At 35.8% G+C, this 27,882-nt stretch overlaps 1 protein-coding gene across 2 annotated transcripts; it reads left to right on the top strand.

Annotated features, from left to right (window-relative positions):
• Positions 1-1,834: 1,834 nt before the first annotated feature.
• Positions 1,835-26,425, top strand: LOC137950509 (structural maintenance of chromosomes protein 4-like). 2 transcript variants are annotated; one of them, XM_068797010.1, is made up of 28 exons: positions 1,835-2,095; positions 2,566-2,655; positions 2,918-3,019; positions 3,171-3,347; positions 3,424-3,554; positions 3,809-3,887; positions 3,961-4,118; positions 4,196-4,271; positions 5,249-5,377; positions 5,445-5,589; positions 5,953-6,083; positions 7,029-7,181; positions 7,267-7,456; positions 11,368-11,501; positions 12,002-12,160; positions 12,992-13,297; positions 13,390-13,566; positions 16,173-16,256; positions 16,354-16,563; positions 16,654-16,743; positions 16,836-16,957; positions 17,036-17,191; positions 17,286-17,393; positions 17,626-17,686; positions 18,271-18,405; positions 25,681-25,782; positions 25,866-25,938; positions 26,056-26,143. In XM_068797010.1, the coding sequence occupies exons 1-27, from the start codon at positions 1,946-1,948 to the stop codon at positions 25,899-25,901; spliced, it is 3,591 nt and encodes a 1,196-aa protein (XP_068653111.1). In that variant the 5' UTR covers positions 1,835-1,945; the 3' UTR covers positions 25,902-25,938; positions 26,056-26,143. The 2 variants fall into 2 exon arrangements, with proteins under 2 accessions (XP_068653111.1, XP_068653110.1); XM_068797009.1 differs by having other exon boundaries at positions 1,837-2,095; positions 25,681-25,768; positions 26,056-26,425.
• The last annotated feature ends 1,457 nt before the right edge of the window (positions 26,426-27,882 follow it).

Genomic DNA, 27,882 nt, shown 5'->3' with positions numbered 1-27,882 from the left:
CTTGATTAAATGATTTCAAAGCATAGTTTATGAGTAGTAATTTGAACTTAATAAGTGTTTTTAAAGTACTATGGTATAGTTCAATGTATTAAAATATATATATATATATATATAGAAATATTAGGATATTTAAATATATGCCCCACAATTTTTTTTCCTTAATACATTGATTTATTTCAAACTAAAAGAGCTATGGTTAGGCACACTTGACCATGATAAATCAAATATATAAAAAAGGGAGCAGACTATTGCTTGTATTTTAGAGACATTGCCTCAAATAATCAAAATATTATGCAAAGTCCCGCTTAAATTAATTTGTCGAGATATATAAATGCAATTTTCACACTGTATGCACTATGATTTTAGAATGAAACTTGTTAAGCAAATAAATATTTAAATTTAATTAAAATAATAGGTACTTAGCAACTTGATGGATTACTTTTGAAAATACCAAATTTAATATTCAATTTTTTTGTTTTGGGAGTCCTCAAATTCTCCTTGAAAAGGAGAGAGTATTTGTTTGGGGCAACAACAATTTAAATAGATAAGTTATCGACATCCATGATTTGAACAATTGAGTATGGTAATTGACCTTTTGTCCATTTGTGAAACAAGGTGAAATTTGTAATTAAAATAATAATAAAATATTACAATTTTCGTGAGGAGTCGTTAATCACATAGATAGGCGAAACATACCTTAGATAACTATTTTGCCTAAGTTGAAGGATTCATTATCCTTCTACAACTATCGAAGAATGGGTTGTTTGAACGATTAGGGACCAATTGGATGATCTTGAACATACAAATCTTCTTCATCTTATAGGTATTTGACTTTTTTGTCCTAGTTGCTTTGATGGTTCGTTCAAGAAAGCTTCCTATAATTTTAATCTCTCTTATTGATTGGACTACTGGGTAGTCTAATCGATTGATATTCATCAATGTATTATCATATTCATTTTTTTGTACACTTGACTCTTGGATCTTATGGTGAATAACTCCATAAAAAGAGTTTTTTTTCTCTCTCTAGTCATTCAGTTGTCAAATGATCAAATAACGTTTATCTCATGGTCGTGTCTCCTTGTTCATTGTCTACCTTGATCGAAATGGTTGTTTGGATGTTACGAGTAAATGACTCTCAACAATGAGTTTTTCTCCGGTGATAGTAAAAACAAGTGACTTTACTTCATATGGTTGAATGAGTTTTTTTTAACTCTTATGGTGAACTTTCTTGTCTAATCAAATAGTATAGTGTTGAAAGAATGTTCTAGTGACATGTTTTTAGAACGAGCTGCTTACTTTCATTTTGAATGGCCACTTGGACATTACATAGGTTGATTAGTGTGAGAAAAGCATAAGCCATGATGACTCATTTTTGAAAACAAGGAAACTAAGAGAGAGATCTCACTTTTCCCATTTTGTTTTGGAAACTAGTGGAGAGACCGGCACAAACTGGTTCAATCGTTTGAGGTTCCTCCCGAATTTACCAATACACCAATAAACTAGTTTTGGTTAATTTGTTGTAATTAACTAATTTGGTTCGATTTTGATAATAATAATTAAAATATAAATGATAAACATATAAAATTATAACCAATGTTATAAAACGTGTCTTAGTCACTAATCCGATGAGGTGACTTTGTCCAATTAACCTGGTTTAACTGCGTTTGATCGCCGATCAAATAAATCGAAAATCCGAAAGAGTCGTTGGGCACGTGCCGTTTTGTTTATCTTCGTGGGAACCCGAAAATCGAAATGCGAGCTCCCCCTTTTAGTTTCCCGCGCAGAACTCAGTTGCCCTTCGCACCCCCCTCATAATACTACACCCAGTGAGATGATGAGTTCGATCAGATCCCGCAAAAGTGCAAACTTAGTGTAAGCGAGATACAAATCGAACTCTGCCGTTGGTCGGAAGACGCTTCTTCTTGTCTCGCACCTCCTTGTTGCAATGACCGTTCCGGAAGACCCGAGCCAAAATGTTGAGCTTGCTTCGGAAGCGACTGGCGGAACAAAAAAGCCTCGTCTCTTCATCAAAGAAATGGTTGTGAAGAATTTTAAGTCTTATGCAGGGGAGCAAAGGGTTGGCCCTTTTCATAAGGTAGGGGACGGTTCTAATTCAGCTATTTTTATTTTTTATTTTTACTATCCTTAAAAGTTAGGAACTTAAATTGCTCTTTTCACTACGATATCTACCGTTTAAGAGTGCTGCTACTTGGACATTATCCTTCCTGCCCTTTTCTGTTTAAACATGATTATTTGGTGTCGAGTTTAGATGGTAACTGTTTCTGCCATGAAGTCCTTCCCAACTCCTCTTTTTTTTTTTTTTTTGTTCTTAACTTATATTGTACTCGTAAATTCTGCAAAAAAAAAAAAAAAATAGAATTTTGTAATACTCGTCTGCCTTTACACCAGCAAAACAATGAGGACGCTATCCTCTCTCTAGAATTTGTTACCTCCTTACTGTGAAATGGATTTTTAGAAAACTAGTTTAAACTGCTGGTTGTTTGTTGAATTGTACAAATTAGTCGGGAATTTGTCTAACTCCTTCAAATTTCTTGTCACAAGTAGAGTTTTTCTGCAGTTGTTGGTCCAAATGGAAGTGGAAAAAGTAATGTCATAGATGCTATGCTCTTCGTTTTTGGAAAGCGAGCTAAACAGGTAAGCTTCCTAACTCTGCTAACATACGAGCAACATGAGCCTGATGGGGAGGTAAAAGAGTATGATGAGAAGTACAAGGGTATGCACTTTAATTTTTTTCCAAGGAACTTAAAAAAGATTCTTATGACGCTAATGTGAAGAATTATGAGTTCAGTGGAAAGGTTTGACTACATTGGGAAAGATAGCAAGCCCGTTTCCTTTTAGTAGACTTTTGGATTCAAACGAGTTATTTTGAAATATGCTTTCTTTCTGCTTTGTGAAGATGCGCCTCAACAAAGTTTCAGAGCTGATACATACTTCCACCAATCACCAAAATTTGGACAGTGCAAGCGTTTCAGTTCACTTCCAAGAGATCATTGATCTGGTATCACTATTTTCTTTTGTTTTTTCTTCATGCTCTTAATTATCTCTCTGTTTCTCTTGAGTTCATTCAGATAGATAAAACTCCTTTGAACCAATGCCTCAGTTGATTTACTAGATTCTATGTTTAGTTCTGATGTTGGTGTTCATTGTAGGATGACGGAACATATAAAGTTGTTAGTGGAAGTGACTTTGTTATCACCAGAGTTGCATTTCGGGACAACTCCTCCAAGTACTATATAAATGATCGTGGAAGTAATTTTACAGAGGTTACCAAGAAGCTGAAAGCGAAAGGGGTTGACCTGGACAACAATCGTTTCTTGATTCTTCAAGTATGTTTTTGGGTGATGGAGACTAAAGCAGCAATCTTTTTCTATTATTAATCTTTTGCTAAAAAATGAATTTCAGGGTGAAGTTGAGCAAATTTCATTGATGAAGCCAAAGGCTCAAGGGCCTCATGATGAAGGGTTCCTTGAATATCTAGAGGATATCATTGGTACTAACCAATATGTTGCACAAATTGATGACTTCTACAAACAGTGAGTTTCAGAAAATTTGAAGAGTCTCTTGTAATGGAGTTACATCAAAGATGCTAAAGCTCAAAAAATTCTTTAGAGTATACTCTTATGTTCTTAGCCGCTGAGTTCTTCTGCCAAAGTTTTTGGCAGGTTGCTTTTGGGGACTATCTTCTTCCAAATTTGCACTTTTCGAGCATCCTTCTATATCAAATTTTTCATGTTCTTCTGGAAAATAAAGTGAAAGTGGTTGATTGACTTGCTTCTTTGATATGTAGGCTAGAGTCCCTTAATGAGAAAAGATCTAGCGCTGTACAAATGCTTAAACTAGCGGAAAAAGAGAGAGACAATTTGGAAGTATGTGGTCTGTAATTTTATTTTGGTTCTTTGAAAGTTAATAAGCAGAGGTTAACATCTTCCTGTTATGCAGAATGTAAAGAATGAGGCAGAGGCCTACATGCTGAAGGAGCTATCGCTCTTAAAATGGCAAGAACAATCAACGAAATTGGCTTCTGATGATGCTGCTTCCCATCTATCTGAACTGCAAGATACTTTGTCCAGCTTGGAAGTAAATCTTAAGGATGAAAGGTGAATTAAGAAAAAGAAGCTGTCCTGGGTGCACTCTTTTCAGTTTAGAAAAGCCTAAATTTCTTTGCACATTTCAGGGAGAAGATTTGTCAAACTTCAAGTAAATTGAAGGATCTTGAAGTAGTATATAACAAGTATTTGAAAAGACAACAGGTGCGTGTTTAGCTTTACTCTATATTTAGGATATCTCTTCACATTCTAAATTATTGTCTCTAATATCCTAGTTGGACAACTTGTTGAAAAGATGAAAGTATTAGTAGGACAAGTGGGGGAGTGCTCCTTGTATGTTGATCTTGCTCAATGATTAAAAGTGGACGTTGTTTTCCTAGTGGTTGAACAATGAGATACACTTCTGAAAGTCTTATTCTGCTTGTCTTTGACTGGTGTACTTACATATTTTTTCTGGTAACCTAGTGCTAGTATGTATATTTATATGATTTATCTCTTCTTGTGGTTATTTATTTATTTGTTTGCAGTTCGAAGCTGTGCACCCATGAAGACCTTGATATTGCGAGTTTAACCCCAAGATCTTATATTAAGAAGGATGTGACCTTTGAGGGAATGATCATTGTATGATTTTGTGGATTTTTAGTTAAATGATTTTCTTTTTGTTAAAATTGAGTTTAGTTTCCAAAATGACTAGCCATTTAGCAAGCTTACTGTTCAACCTTATTAACCAATGATTTTTCTTTATATTTACATGTGGAATTATTCCCATCAACACTCCCCTGATATCAAGGCGTACACATATGGATAGTGACTTGAGACATGAACAACAAAGATGGAATGCAAATTCAATGGGGCACAAAGTGGGCATAGGTCCAGGCAGATACTCTGCTTTAATGCCATGTTAAGATTAAACCCGGTTCTAGCCTGAAATAACTAGCTACTTAAGAAGATTGCTCTACCCTATAAATCACAATGATTTTTCTCAATATTTATCTATGTCGGATTATTCCTACTAACACCTTCATCTGCTGGTTTTATGGTTTATTCTTGCTGTTTAGGTTTTGAATTTATCAGTTTCTTTTTGTGTTATGTTATACTTTTGACTGTCTTTTTTATCTTAAGAAGTGATAGTGTTGAGATGTTGTTGAGTCTGACTGGCCTTCTCTGGGTGCAATACACAGGAACTTGATGGTAATCTTCGAACTTGCAAGGAGGAATTTAAAGATTTTGAAAGGCAGGATGTAAAATATCGGGAGGATTTGAAGTACCTGAAGCAAAAGATCAAGAAGTTAGAGGACAAGCTTGAAAAAGTACGTATACAAATTTTCTTTTCATGGTGAAACAGTCCACACCTATTTATACTGTTTTGTTTTGCAGGATTCAGCTAAGATCGAAGAAACTAAAAAGCAGAACGAGAAATCAGCTGAACTCATACCTACGCTAGAAAATGATATACCCAAATTGCAGCAACTTCTAATGGATGAAGAAAAAGTCCTTGAGGAAGTAATGGAGTTTGCAAAAGGTTCGTTCCTGTATCTTAATTGATAGTATAGTCAAACTTGATCAATCATATAAAGTAGAAATTTGGACCATACTATTGCTGTTGCTTATGTGAAACCAATATTACTCTGTTAGTCCTTTTTGATCCTTTTGGTTTGACTACAAACTAAATTAGCATGTTCTTTGGTGTCTAATAACATGTAATTTGAAATGGAGTTCTTAACAGTAATATTTCTTTATGCCGTCACTGTCTGCATTAAACATGCTGGTTCAAGATATACGTAAAAGCTTAGTTTCTATGCTTATGCTTTAGTTATGCAAAAAAAGAAAAAAATCTTACCTAAGTCTGCATTTGAATTTTGACCTGCGTGCATTTGTAATTCAGGTGAAACAGAGAGATACCGTTCTGAGTTAATAGCGGTTCGTGTGGAGCTAGAGCCTTGGGAAAAACAACTAATTGAGCATCAAGGGAAACATGATGTTGCATGTACAGAAAAGAAGCTCTTCAAGGAAAAGGTATGGATGTATCTTTATTTTGTTATGCAAAGTATAATGGCCTAATGATTCAGGACCTGTTTATTTATTTCGTCCTTATCTGCAACCATTGCATTCAGTGTGCTGGGATCTGGGTAGTAAATTATCTCAAGATGACAAAAAAATGGCTACGGCATTATCTGTAATCAGGTTAAGATTTATTGATTTCATTGATTTAATATCTTAGGTCTTCATGTTTTAAGACAAGTAAAAGAGAAGAAAGACAGGTCTGTGGAAAATAGAGCTGTTAGGTTCTGAAATTGGTATATAGAAGAAAGGAAAGAAAATTTGAGGGAAAGAGAAGAATAAATGAGAGAGATTGAGAGAGTATGAGAGAGAATGTGAGAGAGAATAGGGAGATAAGGTCGAGATGAATAACTTGACCTCCCTCTTTATTTGTAATATTCATGATGATAGTAAGCTACAAAGCATCACTTGAGGGTAAAAATGGAAATGCAAAAATAGCTGAAAACATAATTTGACTAATCTTGCTGTTGAGCTTAAAACTAAATCATTGTTCTCTTTTGAACAAGATACAAATAATATTGAATTATCAATGTCCAGATCATTTTGTTGATAAATGATTTGGGCAACTGGTGACTAAACTAGCTTAAGGACTCATCTTCTAATATATAGAATCTTGTCAAGGAACTTGTTATACTAATGTCCATCAAACATATGTACTATTATTCAACCATCCTATATCCCAATAAGGTGCATGATTAGGTCCTGGTTCAACAACGTGCAATGTGATTTTTTTGCTGAATCATTTTTTTTCTATTCATGAGAATGCCATCTTGCTGAACTCTTATGTTGTAAACTGAAACCACTGCACAGTTTTTTCTATTCAGTGTGTCAAGTTCAGTGAGTATGTTTCTTTTGATTTGTTTGACATGCCTTATTGAACTGCATTACTTGAACTTTCAGCATCATGCGGGTCAAGTAGCATTTGAGGATGCTCAGTGCCAGATGAATGACATAACAGAGAAAATTAAAGCAAAGGCTGCTGACATGAAGAAGCTTAATGCTGAATTGGATAGAAATCGAAAAGAAGCACTGGAAGCTCATAAAGTGGAACAAGTATACATTTCTGTTTTTGCCTCATTCCTTTTTAAATGTTTTATTTCCATTTGTGACTTTAAATTGAATGCATATTCTTTGGTAGGAATGTATCAACAAGCAAGACTCACTCATACCTCTTGAACAAGCTGCTAGACAAAAACTTACTGAGCTTTTGTCAGCTTCGGAGTCAGAAAAGAGTCAAGGATCTGTTTTGAAAGCCTTATCACAGGCCAAAGAAATGAAGCAGATAGAAGGGATTCATGGAAGATTGGGGGATTTAGGTGCAATTGATGGTGAGTTGTTGTTTCTTATGTTTAATTAATTTTTTATTTGAGAATGTCATGATTGATACATTTGAACTGGCAAAACTTCTTGCCTCTCTACATGATAGGCAAAGATGAACTTTATCCTTGGAAAAAGGGTTTGTATTGAGTCATTCAAGCATGTGCTATTTGAAGAAATACATCCAAACTCAAAATCTTAACCTTTGAGGAGAGAGGCCTAAGTCAAGTCCTTCTAATAGGTCCAACTCTTCCACTCATGTGTGGACCTTCTTTGTGGTTTCAAATAGGTGAATGATCTTGGGTGGGTTAGGAATTAGACACCATAATTCAATACTAACGAGAGCAATAATAATCGTAGAAGAAGAAATAATCAAGCATGAAAAATACAAGATTTATACAGGTTCGTCTCAAGGTGAAACTACGCCTTGTCTTCCATCGGTACAATTATTCACTATGATGATGAAGTATACAAGAGAAATCACACACAACTTCAAGTGTTTTTCTCTAACCTCTCTCAGTTGTAACTGATTATCCCTCTCGATGATAACCCTAACAACGACGCCCCCAAATATAAAAAGAAAGCTAGGGCAACCGTAATACAAGTGTGAAATCCCCAAACTCCCCTTAATGAAACAACAATCAATATATCATGGACCTTTCGAGGGCTCCCCACCCCCCTTCCAACCCCCACTGCGACCTTACAGTGAAGGTCTATCCGTGTGCTGACTCTGTGTAAGGTGTTAATTAGGCTTCACAATTTAACAGGACGGAGGCTCAACAACTAATAGAAGCCCATTAAACCCAATCTATTAACGTAAGAAAAAACGTCACATTAAAAGCTTAAGCTTCAAGTGGATAAACTCGCCCAAGTTTTTATACTAGGGTCAACATTATTGATCTGAAAAGGTTATGTACTGCATGGAAATAAATCTTTCTTGGATTTTGAATAGTTTATGTTCAAATGATATATGTTCTTTTCCCAACAAATTTAAGGCCCTTGTATGCCTCTACTTGACATATAAGGATAAATTTTATGAGTTTATCTTAGTTTCTTTGAGTTTTCCGTGTTCATCAAGAAATTTGATTGACTTTAGAAGGAAAAGGAATGTTATACTCATCAAATTATTCTTTTTTTTAGAAAGAATAAAAAGAATGAGATTGCACATTGATAGAATCCTTAATTTTTTTACAACACTATCATGGGCCATGCAAGGGGGAGCTTAGGGATTCAAAATTAGAAAATGGATGAGAGATGGGGCGCTAAGCATGCAGAAGGAAGAGGACACAACCTAAGGGCAGTTTTGGAATTCTTTCAAGGGACGACAACTTGAGGGTGGATTTTGCATGCTTTCTTGAGTACTCAAAGGCTAGTCAAAGTAGTTATTAAATCTTTAATTTCCTATTCTTGCTGAATTTTCTAGAGATAGGACCTTAGTTAAAAAACAATTTCCGAAAATCATGTAATATTTGATTTCCTTATTTATGTTATTGGAAATCCTAATTGAAGTAAAAGTTTTCTAATTGATATAAAAGAAAAAATATAAAAAAATAGAGGTGGTTGGGTTGGAGCAAATCAGCCAGAGTCAAACATTATTCAAATCCCTTACTCTTTCTCTCACTATCCCTTTCAAGAATTTGCTCCCCTCTCTTCTCCCTCTCCACTTGAGCTCCTTGCTCTTGCCCTTCTCTCAAACTCCCTCTTTCCCACATGAGCTCTCAGCTCTAATTCTTGTCCATCTTCCTTTCTCCTCCACGGATTCTCTCTTCCTCCTTCCTCTATCCCTTCTCTTACTTTCTCTACCCTGCTAACTTAGCTTAACTTAATTTTCTAGCCTCTTTTTACCTCACCTTTCTCTATTCTTTTTTTTTTACATTTGGCTGAAGGAGATAGAACTTCCTCAAGGTGGTTTTATCACGCATGTGCTGTGCGTGGGGGTGGGGGGAGTGGAGATTCCTTGCTCAAGTGGGAAGAAGAATGATTGAAGTCCTGCTAAAAGTTGCTCCATTTTCTACCTTTTACTTTTTATGTTTTACAACTAAAAGGTAATAGTATTAAGTGTACAAATCAATGTTACAAAAACTGACCTAGGCAAGGCGACTGGATATGCTCCAACCCTCTTTAATTGGGTTTTACCATTGATTGAACCAGAAAAATGTCTTAAAATGTTTTTTTTATATTTTAAAAATTTAAAACTGTTAAAAAAGTAAAAAAATATTTTAAAATCTGAAAAAGTTGATATAAGCATTGTAAATGCATAAAAAAAGAGCATGACCTATTGCATAATAAGAGCCACCCAAATGCCAGTTTGAAATCCAAATTGGTAGATAAAAAAATCCTTTGTTCATAAAAATTTGGAAGTCCCAAAACAGTCATTCCCAAATCTGCCATACTATTAACCATTTCATTAACTAAACTGAAGAATGAAGCTCCAAATAATTTTCCACCATCTGCAATTGTTTTATGATCCATCTCTGTCATGTTTGTGATGGTTGGCATTATTGTTATTTCAGTTGTCTTAAATTTACACGAAAGAGTTTATCTTCATAAGAAACCATTCCCTTGTGAAGCAACTTGCAAATCCGGACACAAAGATGTAAGGATATATCAAACCAATACTGTTCTTTCCTTGAAACAACCTCTTGCAGAAAGCCTGCAATTCATTTCCTTTTTGGGCTTTTAAAGTCTATTATCTCTCCAATTGTCGATGAAACTTTTCTATGATCACCAAATGCAAAAGATAAGCATAAAATGAAATATTGATGAAAATAGCCATCTTTAGAGAATAAAAAAGAGGAAATTCACTTACCAATGCATAGGAATTGATCACTGGCCACCAAACATCACCGTTCCATGGAACCATAGGTGAAATCTTTTCTTCCATTGCCTAGGGTTTCAATATCTAGAGGTGAGAATCAAAGTAGAATGAGAAAGAGGACCGTAGGAAAAGAGAAAAGCCCTTGTGGTATCAATCTCTTATTTCGCCCTCTGGTTTGGCTAATCCATCAGATCGAATGGTTTAGTGGTCTAATTGCTTAAGCTGGCTGGGTCAGCTGGGTTTCAGACTCCCCTGTTTCTGTGATAACATAAGACCCTGACAAGTGATTGAGTCCAGTTGAATTGGGTTCAATCAATTGGTCTGGTCTGGGTTATATATCACTGGTACACTTGTTATTTTTTTTATATCATATTTTTGTTCACCTATATTTTAATGCACATTAAATGCAATTGTGTATTATGACCATACACAGACAAATTGCACCATTAGGTTAACCAGTTGAAGTGTTTTCAGCCATCGTACCAGGTCAATCATGGATTAGTTTTTAATACATAGCTTCAATTAAATTTAACTTTAGATTGTAATTTTACCTTGTTTACTGAACTCCAGGTTATCCACATTCTAGAAGAAGCATTCTACTTAATTATTCCTTGAATTCAAACCACTGTGCTATGTCATTCAGTCAGCCTTTTTTTTAAAGGCCCGGCCTTTTCATTTTCAGAACTGATTGAGCAGTTGGTTCTGGTTGAGGCTGGTTCAACTGGTCGGTCTGGTCCAGTTTGAACAACACTGTTCTTGATCAAAGCTTTATAATAAGCTTGAATCTTTATCTAAATAGTTATCTCTTTCAACAGCAGCACTTCTGCTCACTCAAATGTACATTACATGGAAACATCAGAAGATGATTGAATTAGAGTGATCTGAGAAGGAAAAGTGGTGATTCATTCAAATATTCATTAAATGCATTTGGTTATGTACATGCACAAGAATATGCTCTTTTTTGCATTAAGGTTTATTGCAATTCCTTATTATAATCTTATCTGTTCATTATAGAGGTTTTATAGGTTTTGATCTGATAGGGAGACTATATTAGGAAGGGCTTTATTTTGTTCTTTGCTTAGATGCAGTTTGCTCTTTCTGCAGCAAAGTATGATGTTGCTATATCCATGGCTTGTCCTGGTCTTGATTATATTGTGGTTGAAACTACTACTGCTGCCCAAGCATGTGTTGAGCTACTTCGAAGAAAGGACTTAGGTGTTGCAACTTTCTTGATACTGGTAAATACTGCTTGAAATTTTTCTAGGTTTAACATATAATTTCCTGTAGAATGCACGATTTTCCTAAATGTAGTGTTCTGCTTTTAATTCTTGGTTCAAACTGTCATGTGGATACTATATTTAATTTGCCACTGAATTTTCATTTTTTTTCTTATAATTAGCTGTAATTGTAAATTATTTTATGACTATGCTTTCAATTATAGCTGTTAGTAGATAAGTCTATGTATTTAACATTAATGCTGTTCCTTCTTCTTCTTTTGCCTTCAGCAAATTATCTGAATTCATTCGATTCATTTTTGTGAGTAAACTTTAGACTTGTTCTTGTGAAGCTTGTGTATCATTTTTGTGTGATTGTTCTGGCTAAATTTCTATCAAATTTATTAGCTATAATTTTTTTCAATTGCCAAAAATGGAACTTTTTGACAATAAAATGTTTATGTAAGGCTTTATTACCAGGTGCAATCAATTTTGGGCTTAGCAATGAACTCTTTGTTTTGCAGGAGAAGCAAGTACATCATCTGCAAAGGTTGAAGGAGAAAGTTAAAACCCCTGAAGGAGCACCCCGACTTTTTGATCTTATTACTGTTGCTGATGGAAGGATGAAGTTGGCCTTTTTTGCTTTGTTGCAGAACACAATTGTTGCTAAGGACCTTGACCAAGTATGTGTTCATTTATTCTCCATATTTTCTTCATCTTTCAAGTTCTTTGGAAGGAAACAGGTTCCTTTTAGAAATTTTAATTTTTGTAGGCCATAGACATCACATGCTTACCGCCCATGGAAGATGTCTAGATATCTTCACCTGTACTTGGGAACATGAATCCTTGCAGTGTAACCTGCGATAGACTTAAATGACTAGCAAAAGGTTGAAGACCTTTTCCTTAACTAATAACCAAGGGACTTTTCTTGGCATTAACTGTTTGGGATTATTCCCTCTGATGCTCTCCTTCATGTCTGGACCTAAACAAAGGGATAATAAGCTTGAGATATGGACAATACAAACAAGGTGAGGACCAATATAAGAGACTCTTTGCTCTGATACCATGTTAAAGCTAGGTTCAGGTCCATCCCAAAAAGATTAACCAAAGTTACGAAGATTTATCCCAACTAACGACCACATAATTTTTCGGGAAGTTACCCTATGTTTGACTACTCCCATTAACACAAACTATGATCAGATTTGTCATATTCACATCTTTTCCTCAAGTCAAGGCAAGCCCATGGGCTTAATTGTTAGGTCCAGTGTGGCATTGTTGCTTTAAATAATGTAGACATGTTACTGGCTAAGAATAACTAAAATATGTTAGTATGCTACTCTGTTTTGCTAATACTACACAGATTGATACTTCACTTCATCTATGGTCATAAGTGCATTCAAGTACAATGAAGCTTCTATTTTCAATTTCAAACATTTATTTTTTGAGGAGGCGAAAATTTCTTCTTGACATTATGTACCTTTTGTATTTCTAATCTTGTTGGTTTTGTAATGTAGGCCTCCAGGATTGCATATGGTGGACACAAGGATTTCAGGCGTGTAGTAACATTGGATGGTGCACTCTTTGAAAAATCCGGGACGATGAGTGGTGGTGGGGGCAAACCACGTGGTGGAAGAATGGGCACATCTATCCGAGTTAGTGTCTCAGGTGAGGCTGTTGCCAGTGCTGAGGAAGAGCTTGGTCAACTAGTTGAACAACTTGAGGCATTACGCCAGAGAATTGGTGATGCTGTAAAGTGTTATACTGCAGCAGAAAGGGCTGTGTCCCATCTTGAAATGGAGTTGGCCAAAAGTCAGAAGGAGGTATCCCGGATGTGAACAGGGTTCTCTTTTTCGTATGTTATAAAGTATTTTTGAGGTCTATATTCCAATCCCATTGTGTTTCTTTTTGTCAGATTGACAGCTTAAATGCACAGTACACTTACATAGAGAAGCAGCTTGATAATCTAAAGGCAGCATCCCAGCCTAAGAAGGAGGAGCTAAACAGGCTAGAGGAGCTGGACAAAATTATATCATCTGAACAAAAGGATCTTAAGAGCCTCACTAAAGGCTCCAAGGAACTTCAAGAAAAGGTAGCTGCTACTGAATTTGTAAACATTTCTCATTTGGAACCTTGATGGTTTTGTTCTGATGAATATGTAACAGGGCTGGATTCATTGGATCTGGTTTAACCATTCACCGGGATTTATATCCTTGTTAGATTCTTCAATGCTTTCACAATAGAGAAGATTAATCAAATTTCTATTATCCAATTATGCGAAGAGATTTTCATTTTCTGATCAGTAAATTAAAGCTTAGATCTGTGGATTTGGTATCTGTCTCTTATATTGATTTTTGAAGAAAGAAGCCTTCTACAAACAGTATACTAATTAAAAAGACCAAACATTGTTTCATACATGGTGGCCCATAAAATCTAAAAAGGGAAAGCTGTGTGCCACAGGCCTCTTTTGAAATAATGAGCAGGATGGGTTTTACTCAGAATTCAGATTGGCTGCTTGATTATTTTTCTTCTATTTTATTCTCTGATATACACAGTCCATTACAGTAGTGGACATCCTGGAATTCTGAGACGTCTGTGGTTCCCTAATATCCAAAATGTCTTGCTCGAGGCACCTGCCGTAACATTACTGCATATAAGATTCTATGTTCAAAATGGTCTATTGGTTAGTTTTTGGAGGGATCCTTGGTACTAAAGTCTCTTGACTCTGGATATCCAAGACTTCTAAATTTGGCAAGGGATAAGAATGTCATGGTTGTTGACTCTATTTTTGAAGCTCAGCAGCAAGGGAATAGTGCTTAAACTTCTGCAAACCTCTTTTAGATGCTGAAATTTCAGAATTTGGGCAGATACTTCAGCTCCTTAATTTTGTTTTAGTAAAAGTTTTGGTCTAAGCATTCCCATTGGGAACTTGGAGAATTCAGGCTTGTTTACAATTCCTTCTTTCTATAATCACTTGGTTATCTTCTCTCAGATTAGCAATCATTCTCTGATTTCTTGTGTTTGAAAGTTAAAGAGGCTTCCCCTAGGTAATTCACTTTACTTGTACAGCAGCATATGGGCCGTCAAGTAATGATTAACAGCTTATGCAATGTATGTGGTAGAGGAATGTGCCAATCATACTATTCTTTCGGTTTGTAGGTTTGGAGTTTCATCTTAAAGAAGTTTGTAGTTTCTACCTGTTTTCCAAAATCTGTTGTGGATTTTGTGTCTCAAGGGCCCTTCTCAAGAGAAGGAAAGAAATTTTGGCACTATATTAATTGCTGCAGTTCTTTGGAATTTATGGAAGGAAAGGAACTCAGAAGCATTCTATGGGAGACATTATTAAGAGACCAATTCGTTTGATTCTCTACTGGGCCCATGCTTTTGGGGTGTTCTTCTTATTTTTTTCCTTTACTCTTTTCTTACTTTAGTTATTAGAAAAAACTGGACTATTTATGTAAGATTTCAAGATTAGTCTCCTCTTATGGCCAATTGCTTTCCCCCTCAAGTGTATTATCTTAAGATTTTTCTTTAATAAGAGTTCATCAAATAACCTGATCCAGCTGTTATAGGTGGGGTGATCGAGGATCACAATGGTGATTTGCTTTGTCGAGCTTTATTGTTAGGTGTGATGTGGATCAAACTGTGATCCAAGCCCTTTTTAAAAAGGAATTCAGATTTATATTCAGCATTTTTCTGCCCCCTCATGATTGAAGGAGATTCTCATGTAGTCATCTCTTAACTTTCTGGTTCGTCTACTTTTGATTGGCATCTTCGACATTATCACGATGTGATTGTCTATTTGAGTTCAGATGTCTCGGTTTCTTGGTTCATATCTTTAGATTAGCTCATCATGTTATGGATGAATGAGCTAAATCAGGTATTTGTAGACCTTGTATTTTAGTTGAGGATTCTATTCCCCTTGGAGCTTGAGGTATTTCCTCTCTCATTCCTCTTGTTGTATGTTTCTCTATTAACTAATCACAACTTTTTTAAAAAATGTTTTAGAAGCTGGGTCTAAGGCCATCCCAAAACGACTAGCAAAGTTAGGAACCCTCTTTCTAGCTAATAAACCCAAGAATGTTGCTTTTCAGGACTCCATAGATTACCTCATGGAGAAAGAAGAAGAACACACATTGGGGAGAAAAGGGGAGAACGAATGAGGTTATGGACTTGTGTTTAAACCCTTCCCCTTAAGTTCTATTTATAACTGATAACAGTACAATATTACAATTATGCCCTTCACCCTAGTAAGAGTGAAGAAGAGACAAGAAACATAAACTAATTACATCAATGACACCCTAATTATATCATATCTTCCAACAAAGAACAAGAAGAAGAACAAGAAGAATTCTACTAGACTTGAAACATAAACCCTAAACCCTAAAGTCTAACAATAAGGATTGTAATTGACATAAAACTACCCAGATTCCCAAGGTAAATCCAGATTTTCTCACTTTACTCAAAAAGAATAATTCATTAAAGAATAAGAACAAGAACAAGAACAAGAACAAGAACAAAAAGAAGAAGAAGAAGAAGAAGAAGAAGAAGAAGAAGAAGAAGAAGAAGAAGAATTAATTCTTTTATTCTCTTCTGGAGAATAACTCTTGAACCATCTGCAAAATTCCTTTCCTTTTTTCCCTGGTTATAGTGGATGAACTCAATAAGGTAATTTCTGATTCCTGTTTGTTCTTTCAGGCGGCAGAGCTTCAAACCAAAATAGAGAATGCAGGAGGCGACAGGCTGAAGAATCAAAAATCCAAAGTTGATAAGATTCAATCTGTAAGCACTTTCTGTTCACTGCTCAAGAGTTAGAACTTAACTGATTTTAATACATCTCTGTCTCTTTCTCACACACACACTCTCTTTCTGTTGACAGGAGATTGACAGGAACAACTCTGAAATCAATCGTCATAAAGTACAGATAGTCACAGGTGAAAAAATGGTGAAGAAGTTAATGAAGGGGATTGAAGAATCAAAAAAGGAAAGGGATAGATTAGTTGAGGAGAAGGAGAAGATGTTAGCAGCTTTTAAACAAATTGAAGAGAAAGCATTTATAGTTCAAGAAAATTACAAAAAAACACAAGAGGTAACATTTCATGAGGGTGATCACTCAGTCATGACTACCTGTCTTACCAAGTTCTCTCAAGTTACTTATTTTTTTTCCTTTATGTATCAGCTTCTTGATAAACATAGGGATGTGCTAGATGAAGCCAAGACAGAGTACAATAAGCTCAAGAAAATTGTGGATGAGTCACGAGCTGCTGAAGTAATAAAATTTCACTCAGTTTTCAGTAACTGCTTCTTGTTGAGTTTTGAAGACTTTCCTCTTAAGACAATAAAAATGGATGAGTGTGGCAGGTTGATGTTGAATACAAATTGAAAGATGCAAAGAAGTTTTGTGAAGAAAAGGAAGTGAAGATAAAGGGATACAATAAAAGGCTCAATGAGTTAAAGAAGGGGATTGAAAACCACATTGAACAGTATGCTCTACAATTGTATTATTTCAGGTTCAATGAGCTGATTTTTTAAATGGAAAATAACTCCTCTGTTTTCTTCAGAATCCATAAAGATGGGATTGATACTGAAAAGCTGCAAGCAATTCTCATGGATGAGACATTAAGGGAAGCCTGTGATCTGAAGAGAGCACTTGAAATGGTGGCATTGCTTGAAAGTCAACTAAAAGACTTGAACCCTAACTTGGATTCAATATCAGAGTAAACATATCTAAGTATTTTCATTATCTGTGATTTGATGCATTTTATTTCTAACTTTGATTCTTCTCTCTATCTTTATTTTATTAAAATTTAGATATCGGACAAAAGCTTCCTTGTATAATTCCCGTGTAGAAGAATTAAATGCTGTGACTGAAGAGCGTGATAACATAAAGAGACAATATGATGAACTGAGAAAGAAAAGGTACATGGCTCCTTGTCAAAAGCTAACTGACCAAGCTTCTGATAAACTCAGAGATATGTCAAACTTGGTGCTGACTCTTTGTTACAATATGATTTTTTCTTAGTTTTACTTTCAGTCAGATCCACTTTCATGTGCCAGCTGTGTGAGATGGTTGCACAATGTATCAAATGTCTACCTACTGGTCTAAAAGAATTAAACTGGTTCTTATGCAATGTAATTGGATGTCTGTCAGGTTGGACGAATTCATGGCAGGGTTTAACACAATCTCTCTCAAGTTGAAGGAAATGTATCAGGTTTGAACCTACTTGTTGGTATAAATTTCCTCTGCTGCTTAACCCTGTAAATTGCTTCCATTTTCATGTTATCGTTTTTTTGGGGTTGGGAATTCTTGAAAGTCATTTTCAGTGAGATAGTCATTCCAGGCATGTGATTCTCAGTTATGCATATGAAAGAACTTGAGAGCCTAAAGTAAAACATAACAACTGCAAGTTATTTACCTAATGATGCCCTTGGAGCCATGTGCATCTTGCTTACTTAAAGTTCATGAATTTGTTCCGGTCCATGACCTTGTGAAGTGTTCTGAACAAAAGTTCCTGATCAATAAAATATTCAGGTATAGAGTTCAGCCCCCTTTTGTGTTGGTAAACATGTTGGAAACTTTATCCTTAAAGACTTGTGCAATTTTTTCCTGACGGGAAGATAAGGGGTCTGTATAAAGCCATTGAATATGAGAAATATCAGTCTCATTTGGCTCTAAACTAATGACTTCTACTGCAGTGGATTTACAGCAGGGAAGCATAACTATATTGTGGTATATGTCTAATGAAAAGTGAAAGCTTATGAATCTGTTGCTGAATTATAGTTATTTGTGATACAGATGATCACACTTGGAGGAGATGCAGAACTAGAGTTGGTAGACTCCTTGGATCCTTTCTCTGAGGGTGTGGTTTTCAGTGTCCGACCCCCAAAGAAGAGTTGGAAGAATATTGCAAACTTATCTGGTGGTGAGAAGGTGAGTCCAATAATACTTTGTAAAAGATGAAGTCTTATGCATTTAGCTGTTTCCAATTTTCTGGTTATACTCATTTTGTTCTGAGATCAGTATCATGAAAACTAGACTGGATGTGACTATTCGGTTCAATGGGAACCAGTCTTATCTGGCATGGTTGTGCATATCAAAACAATGACCTGCTCAGATTTGGCCAGATTCAAGTTAGGGGGTCTGACTTGATCCAAGACAAACTAATCCCAAAATTTAATGCGGTCTGTGCTTGATTGTGAGGTCCATATTAGACATTTATTATTACGTAGTAGTTTGTTTATTTTAAAATGCTAGCAGGAATTTTAGTGCTTGAATAGACCAAGAGAAAAAGGTTTCTTGCAATAAGCTTATTCCTTCACTAATTCATATCCTTTGAGACAAGTAAAGGTGGTATTGGGTCAGGTTAAGCGGGGAAGCTGACCCAAAAACCTAGGTTGAGGTTTTCTTTCTCACACTGCAGGGCTACCAAACTTGACATGAACCTGGCTTGATTATGACCCTAACTTGACCTAATTAACTTATATATCTTTTTCTAAAATTACAATTTTATGTATTTAAAAATAAAAAGAGATTTTTGAGGAATTTTCTTAATTCTTTTTTATACAATACAATAACTTTTATTATTGTTATGTAGGACATTAATTTTTATATAGGTTATTTTTAGAATTTTTATAATATTAAATGAATGGTAGATTGAGCCAATGGCTGAAGCGGAGATGGGTTGGAGATAAAGTGACAGGTTTGCGGGGATGGATGTCAGGTAGGGGTCAAGGTTGAGGGAATGGGGGCTGTTCAGCTTTTTTACGTGGTAGGGTTTTGAGGGTCAGGTTCAGGTTTTAAAAACCCAAACCCAACATGACTTGTGCCCACCCCTATATACAAGAGTTCAAAACATCATGAAACTATTCAAAGGATATTTTCAAGATAATTCAAGCTATTAATATTCTTACATCTATTTCTAATTTGATGATTCAAAGTTTTGTAAGAGACATTTGAAATTTTTATGTAATGGGCTCACATCAACGACTATAATAAAATGTAAGTTGGTAACCAAAAAAGTGGTCTTGAAAGCAAATTCAAGCCAGTAAATTGTTTTTGTTACAACCATAAATATATGCTAAAGTGCTGAGATCAAAGGAGTAAATTAATGAAATCAAAGGATTTAGTTCTTAAATTGAGGCATCTGTGGTATTTTAAATAGTGTATGCGTGGGTTAAATTAAATTTTCAATTTTCATGATTTAAATCTGCTTTTGACCAAATAACAGATAAGCTTTCTGTTTCTAGTGTCCTGTGGCTGGTGCGATCAGATTTTGGCAAATCAGATACTATATCTAAGACTTAGTTGGTGAACTGCAGATAAGAACCTTAATTGTGAGAGGTTCCTATCTTTTCTAAAAGTGAAAGGAAGAGTTAAAAAATGAGAGGTTAAGAGGGTTGGAATAATAGAAAAGGGAAGAAGAGGGTAGTAAAGTAGAGGGAGAGAGGAAGATATAGAGAGATCTTGAAGGAAAAGATAGAAGAAGAGAGGAGAAATAAGGGGGAGGTGCTAGGCATGAATTTGAGAGGGGAACGAGAGATTTGGAAAAGGTTTGACTGATTTTTCCTTCAGCCAACAACCCTATTTATACTTTTTCCTATGGAAACTCCTTAATCAATTAGGATTCCCTAATTTAAGGAGAGATCCTAGGAGATTGAAATATTATATCAATCTAAGAGAGATTCTAGGAATTTAAAAGATTACATCAGTCAAAGGAAAAATTCTTTGTATTTCAACAAGATTCCATCTTCTTTGAGAGAGGCAAGTTTGACTCTGGCTTTGTCCAGCCCCTTGACGGGTAAATTTACCTTTTCATCCTTAAGCTCCTATTTTCTAGGAAGTGGCACCACTTTCTAATTTTTGGGTGGTGCTAATTTCTATTTTATTTCTTCTTATTCGTTGGAGGTAATTTTGGGTCTCTATCATTCCACCCCTCTTGAATATCAACTTTGTCCTCAAGGTTGAAAGTCGAGGAATCATAGAAGGAATTCATCTTCTCGTGTCCATAGTGTACCCTTGATTTTTTGGAAAACAAAATCAATTTATCACTTTTACCCTTGAAGTGGCACCCCTTAGATTTTGTAAGAATAAATACCCCCCAAATTACAATTTGTACCTATTCCCTAGATTGGTATATGTGTGTTTTTACATAAATTTGGGTTTTATCATTCTACCCTTCTTGGAAGATCAACTTTGCCCTCAAGGTTGATGTACTATGAAAGCATTGTAAGAACTTATCTTCAATCTCTCACGTTGCAAATTTCTTGTTAAGCTCATTTTGTTTATGCTCTTGTGGTATGCTGAATTGGTGCTTGTTGAGCTTGGAGTCAAATCTTGGTGCAACCAAACTTCTTTTAGAGTGACAACATTTTGGTCTTGGACAATAGTGGGTGGTTGTGTTGAATGTGATAATGGGTGATAAATAAGTGGTGCATGAGGGTGAGGGTTTGGCTGTTGATATGAGTGAGGTTTGATTGGTTGGGGTAGTTTAGGGTTGAGTTTGGAAATAAGAAGGTAACGTGTGGTGTGGTTCTTGGAAGGAATAAGGTGGGGATCATCATTGGGGTGGGTATCCAAAAGAGTAGCTTGGTGGTGCATAGTTTGGTGGTTTGTTTCATGGTTGTAGTGGTGGAGGTGGAGAGGATTTGTTTGGGGAGGAGAGAGCGATTGAGATGGATGGAGAATATGAGGGAGTTGGATGAGTTGTATGTAGATAGAATATTGGTGATTTATATGAGTTACAGTGAGGAGGGAAATAGTAAGGGTTATATATATATATATTTTTTTTTTTTTTGACATGTAGTGTGGATGATTGGATTTGTGAGTTGGTTTAGAGGTGGGTTGAATTGGGAGTGAAAGTGGAAGTAAGTATTTTGATGTTGCGGATAGGTTTGGGATATTGTGGCATCAAGGTGGGTAGTGGTGGAGTATGTGGGTGGTGTTTGGAATTGATTTGTAGAAATCAAAATTTGGGTGAAGGAAGGGAAAATTAAGAGAAAAGGAGAAAGGAGAAGAAGAATTTTTTGAAGAGCCTGAAAATGCTTTGTTGGGAACTGTGCATGAATTTCCAGATTTCTTAAAAAAGTGTTGAAAAATAGGTGATTTGGAGAGAAAATAGAAGAGAAAATGGATTTTTGGTAGAGAGGCAGCTTTACTGCCTTGGAATTCTAGCCAGAAAGGCCCTTCCTGCTTTATAATCAGGGTTTAAGTAAAATTTTACAATAGGACAAAAATGCCCCTCAATATTCAAAATTACATATCTCCTAAAATAAATGTCTAAATTGAATGAAAATTTAACTAGAGATAAAATAAGACATTCTCTATCTAATAGCCATACTATTAGGGATGCAGTTATGCAAGGGAAGGTGGTACCTCCTTATGTAAACTCTAAACCCTAGCACCTAATAAACCATACTCTTGTAACATATCCAATATATATTTTCTCTGAGAAAGAACAATACCTCGCTTGCTACGGCAAGGAAGTACTTGAGAGAGCCCAAATTCTTTGTTTGAAAATCATCCTCTTCGTTTGCAAGTCCTGGAAAACACAAGAAGTAGGATAAAAGGTTACTGAACAGTTTAAGGATTTAGTTATATGACTCACAGACAAAAGATTAATTGGAAACTTTGGTACAAATAAAAAAAAAAATCTAAGGATATTTGTGGAGTAGTGTGAACTATACCCTCCCCCTGAATTTCCTCATACGATCCAGTGTGGGGAAGCGTCCTTATCTGTGACTATAGAATTGGCCCAGGTAGGTTTACGAAATTTGTCCTATTATTTCTCTAAAATATGATTAGTCGTACCACAATAAACGCATTTTCGATCCCCCCGATCATTTCGGCCACGACCACGGGTTGTGTAAGAGCGACCTCTACCTCTATTATTATCACCATGAAACTGACCGTTGGGCTTACCAGTAGAAGATTGAAGGTTAAGAGTAGCTGCTTTTGAGAGGGCTCTACCTGGCTCATTCTTATTTACAATAGCACCTTCAACTCGAAGAACTCTGTTAAAAGATTGCTCAAGTGTGGTCACATCCTCATTAACCAACAATTGGGCTCTAATAGCATCATACTCATGCCCCAAACCATCCAAAAACTGGGCTACTTGAATATGATTTTCTTTCTTACTGCAACATTCGTAGTAAAAGGATGGAATGTACTAATCTCATGTAGTACTCCCCTCATCTCAGTGAAATAATCTGTCACTGATCTATGTCCACACTTCATATTAAAGAACTTCACATATAACTCATAGATCCTTGATAAATTACTTTCTTCAGACAAAATGGAAGCCAATGTAGTCCACATTTTCTTAGCAGTATTGCAACTTAAAATCTGATCACTAAATTTGTATTCCATCCTAGTGACCAACCAGGTCATTACTAAATTATCTTCTGCCACCCAATCTTCAATAACAGGTACCGGGGGATCATCATTTATATATTTTGCCATTCTTCTAGCCCTCAAATACATCAAAACTGATCTAGACTAGTTTACACATTCAACTGAATTGTAATTATCTGAATAGATTAAGAGAATCTCACATCTGAGCTCTCAGCGGTCCTTTGAACAACAACCCGTGTGTTGGAATCAGCTATTAAATATCACCAAACACTACAATTCAGTACACTAGAGCGTCAATTAACCAAAGGGAAGCACTTTCCCCAAATTTCAATATTTGTGTAGTCATGTGGGCCCCACACCGAATTCAAGTAGGGCAATGCAACACCCAATTCATTCAATTTAGAACCAATAGTGATCAATTCCAGTAATTGAGACCATAAATCAATGAAAGAATGACCTAATTGCAAGAAATCAAGATGATGTAGGCTGGATGATGACGCAAGTATTAGGTTGACGATGTAGGCAGATTTGAGAAATTTCCTCAAATTGGGATCATTAAATACTTCTAAATCCCAACATTCAGTCAAATAGAAACAGTAATCATTAGCCAAAAGGCTAAGATAGGCAGAAAAAGGAAAAAAGATGAAAATTTTACCCTATAGGCCAGAAATATGGAGAAAATCTTCAAGGAAATTGCTAAAAATGGAGAGAAGATCCACAAAATCTAAAGAAACTTGCCCAAGACTTGCGTTCCTGCTCTGATACCATAAAAAATAGGTGATTTGGGGAGAAAATAGAATAGAAAATGGATTTCTAGAAGAGGGGCAGTTTTGTTGCCTTGGAATCTGAGCCAGAAAGACCCTTCTTGCTTCTTTATAATCAGGGTTTAAGTGAAATTTTACAATAGGACAAAAATGCCTCTCAATACTCAAACTTACATATCCCCTAAAATACATGTCTAAATTGAATGAAAATTTAACTAGAGATAAAATAAGACATTTTCCATCTAATAGCCATACTATAAGAGAAAAATGTAATATTGAAAATTTATGAAATGACCAAAATACCCCTGAACTTGTATTTTACCAATTGTTTTGAGTTTTAAATTACAAAAATACCCCTATACACTTAATAAACCTCAATCTCCTTATATCTCCCTAACTACACATCCTATGTACATAAAAATTTAACATGCAGAAAAAGATTATATAAAGAAAATTAACCACCGATGTGGCAAAATGACCAAAATAGCCCTAGATATATTTTCTAACATGATTAAATTGGTGTAGTGAAATTGTAGATGGATAAGGTGAGATTTTCATAGTTGGGTGTAAAAGTAAGGATGCAATGAGTAAGCGGTGTAATGGATGAAATGCAGGAACAAAAATAAGGTTGGAGTGTTGGGTAGTAATTTTGGTTTAGCAGAGAGTTGGCTTGAGGGTGCGTAGGATAATATTTGGTAGAAAAATTCTGGTGGGGATAATAGTGATGGGGGTGGTTGGTTCGGAAACATCTTGTGGTGGTGAACAAGAAAACTTACCAACAACAAATTTGGTTGAGGGGAATGAGGTTTTACTACCCTTGCTTCCTTGTGGGATTCAAACATACTTATTAGATGTTGCATTTGTCCTTCCAAAAGAGTAATATTTTGGCCCAAACTTGTGACTAGCAACAACCTCATGTTGTTGTTATTGTTTCAGGCATCCTTTGCTCACCATGCTTCTTTTTTTGGGTACATGTGATTTTGGAGAAGAGGGAGAGTGTTTACAGAGGTTGGGATGTGATTTAGTAAGTTCTAGGGTGTGGGTTTGGTTGAAAAAATTGAGAGAGAAAATAGAGAGGGGGGGGGGGGGTAATTATTATTTTTATTTTTTTTGTAGTTGGGTGTAGACCTAATGACACTCTAGGATAAGATGTATCATGTGGAGTAAGACAAATAAGTATTTTTAGGGTTTTTAGGTAATAGGGGAAAGGCAATGGTGGCTAGGTCGAATGGGCATAAGGAAGAAAGAAGAAAGTTTCTACAGGACTGACCTTTGTGGCTTCTGATGATGATATCCCACCAAATATAGCTCTGAATACCAAAATTTGTTTTGATCCAGAAAGTAGACTTAAAGATCTTTGATTTGGAGTATACTTTGAGGGATAAGTACTCACCTTGAATTGTTTCTGGTTGTTTGAATTGACTTATTCAGCAGTAGGATCCTAGTCGACTTTGATAGATATATATCTCTTTTTATGGAGATCTGATTGACTTGAAGTTTGTCTGATTTTTCCGAAACTAGACTTGCATATGTTTTATTCGAGTATAATATTGCCACATGAAATATGGTTTTTGTGAAGGCAATGCTTTGCTTAAACATCAGATCTGCACACTGGCCGAACTGATCTTCTATTAGGTTAATTGTTGAGACGGAATTGGTCCACATGAATGACTACTCTAATACCAATTGATAAAAACCCTAATTGTGAGAGGTTCTTATCTTTTCTAAAAAATGAAAGAAAAAGTTGAAAATGAGAGGTTAAGAGGGTTGGAATAAAAGGGAAGGGAAGAAGAGAGAAGTGGAGGAAGAGAGATAGAGAGAGATCTTGAAGGAAAAGAGAATAATTCTGATCGCTGAAATTTGATGTGGGCCCCATGTTCTATATATGAGATGATAGTGTATAGCTAAATTGGCTGTTCTATTGTATTTATCATTTTGTCTCCTAATTTTCACAGATAATCAAATATTGACTTACGAAATTCTTAAGTAAATTTAAAATATTATTCTTTGGATCAACATTTGCACCATGGTGTGTGACTATAGTATGCCATTTATAAAAGGACATTGTTTTAACCTTTTTTATTACCTTCAGACACTCAGTTCTTTGGCTCTGGTTTTTGCGCTCCATCATTACAAGCCAACCCCACTTTATGTTATGGATGAGATTGATGCTGCTTTGGGTGCGTATACTTGGGTCAGTTGAAATGACCTACTTTCCCTATGAAAATCTCCCTTCTGTTTCTTTTGTGATTCCAAATTTTCTGTGTGATCCCTCAGATTTCAAGAATGTTTCCATTGTGGGTCATTATGTGAAAGACCGGACAAAAGACGCTCAGTTCATTATCATCAGGTATGAAATCAAATATAATCCTCTGTGAAAACAGAAATTTCTCTGCTGCAGTCTTTGAGAGCCTCTAATGCACGGTTTGCCATTTATAAATGCTGAAAGTGCTTTTGTCACTTGCAGCCTGAGAAACAACATGTTCGAATTAGCAGATTGCTTGGTTGGTATCTATAAGACTGATAACTGCACAAAGAGTATCACTATCAATCCGAGGAGTTTTGCTGTTACCACAAAAGCTTGTTGAAATTTTAGTGAACGTGCTTATTTATGTTGTAGTTTATATCTCCTCCAGATGTCTGAAGGAGCTTGTAGCCCATAAGTAACATTATAATGCTCGAATGGAGATATGCAATCCCAAGGCCTATGTATTTGGCCTTATCTTGAGGCCTCTCAACATTAGTCATTTTGCTCATTGTCTGTATTTAAAAATTCTTTAATATCCGAAATCAGATGTCTAAATCTGACTGACAGATAATTATGGCTCAACATTTCTATTTCGTAACCTTTGGACGTGTTTAATGTTTCGGCATGCAAACCGACTCGGACAGTCGAAGAGACTCACCGGGTTGGATTTGGTTGGAACAGAATAGTCAAGTCTTTGATTTATCTACTCTGAAATCCAATTCAACTTGGCAAATCGAAAAATCATATGATCTTGAGATTTAATATTACGGGGGGTCACGTGGTTTGACTCACTGGCGGCCCTATGAGCCAACCTTTTTATTCCCCTATGGGTTCAATTGTGAATGTTCAATAAAATCAACGGCGTCTTGGACCTATTTGTTGGCATGACAAAATAATGCCCACCATATTTAGATGGTAGAAGTTTTTAACATCTGAGAGCCGTATCTCGTGCCAATTTATTAGGTTAGTAGACCTAGAGCATATTGTACCAAGCGTCCGGGGTCTGACTATCAGAGGTGAAGGGAATGTATGACCACCCCGGCTTGCACTCCAATGGGTGGTGGACTTGTCTTGCATTGATCAGAGAAAAATTTCAGCTTACTGGCGACCAATTTTAAAGAGTCCAAGACAGTGGAATGAAGGTGAAAGAATACCAACCCTTAAAACCAATACAAATACCCGAAATTTCATCAAATAAATAGTAGCAGAGCTTTCAATTTTCTTGATTTTTCAACCAGAATAAACAATCCTGTATGGTAACTACACTAACTCAATTGTTTTTAATAACATGCACTACTGACCACTCTGATGACTAATTGATGAAATGATGACCAACTCCAGCCTGACCCAAACAAGCCCAAAGAGTCCATATACTTCTTTTTTTTTTTTTAAATTATAATGTACACACTTCACACAAGACAAAAATGAAACACAAAAATAAAGGCAGATGTTCCCTATAGTCGACTTCAGTTGATCTTTTTTCGATTTCACTCTTTGGAATCGCAAGTCCAGCACTAATTCATAGTAATATCTCCACAAGCAACAGCTTAGTGAGTGATACATTAAGACTGTTCAGTTGTAGCCATTATTGAAAGCAAGGAGTTTTGTTGGTTCAGATACTAAAAATGCCAATCCTAATTGTTCTCTACTTAAAATTACATCATCAAGGATCCGCATACAGTCAAACTCACTTTTAAAACCTAAATATGCAAAAGAAAGAGGCATGTGCAGATGAGCATACTTGAACCTCTCTACGGATGCATCAAGCGTTTGCCAATTGTCTCCAAGCTCGATAAAGGAACACACAACATACAAGCAATCTGCAGAAGAAGCCTGCCCAGGTCCAGTTCCACTGACATTCAACATGATAAGTAGATATCTTTATAGCCTTGTATGCCATTTCATTCAATACCACGTAAAATCTTCACTTTTTTGAAAATAGATGGTGCCACACATGTTCTAGATCACCAACTTATCTCTCATTCTTTAAAAGCAGTGAAGATGTGAGAGCAAGAACATGAACCATGTAATCTGACACCTTCGGGA

Source organism: Aristolochia californica, unplaced genomic scaffold, assembly GCF_029961685.1.
Source record: "Aristolochia californica isolate CCGP_79_NKW_82.1479 unplaced genomic scaffold, dmAriCali1.0.hap1 SCAF_14, whole genome shotgun sequence".
NCBI lineage: Eukaryota > Viridiplantae > Streptophyta > Magnoliopsida > Piperales > Aristolochiaceae > Aristolochia > Aristolochia californica.
The sequence above is the reverse complement of the archived record's forward strand: the minus strand, read 5'-3'. Positions and strand labels throughout refer to the sequence as shown.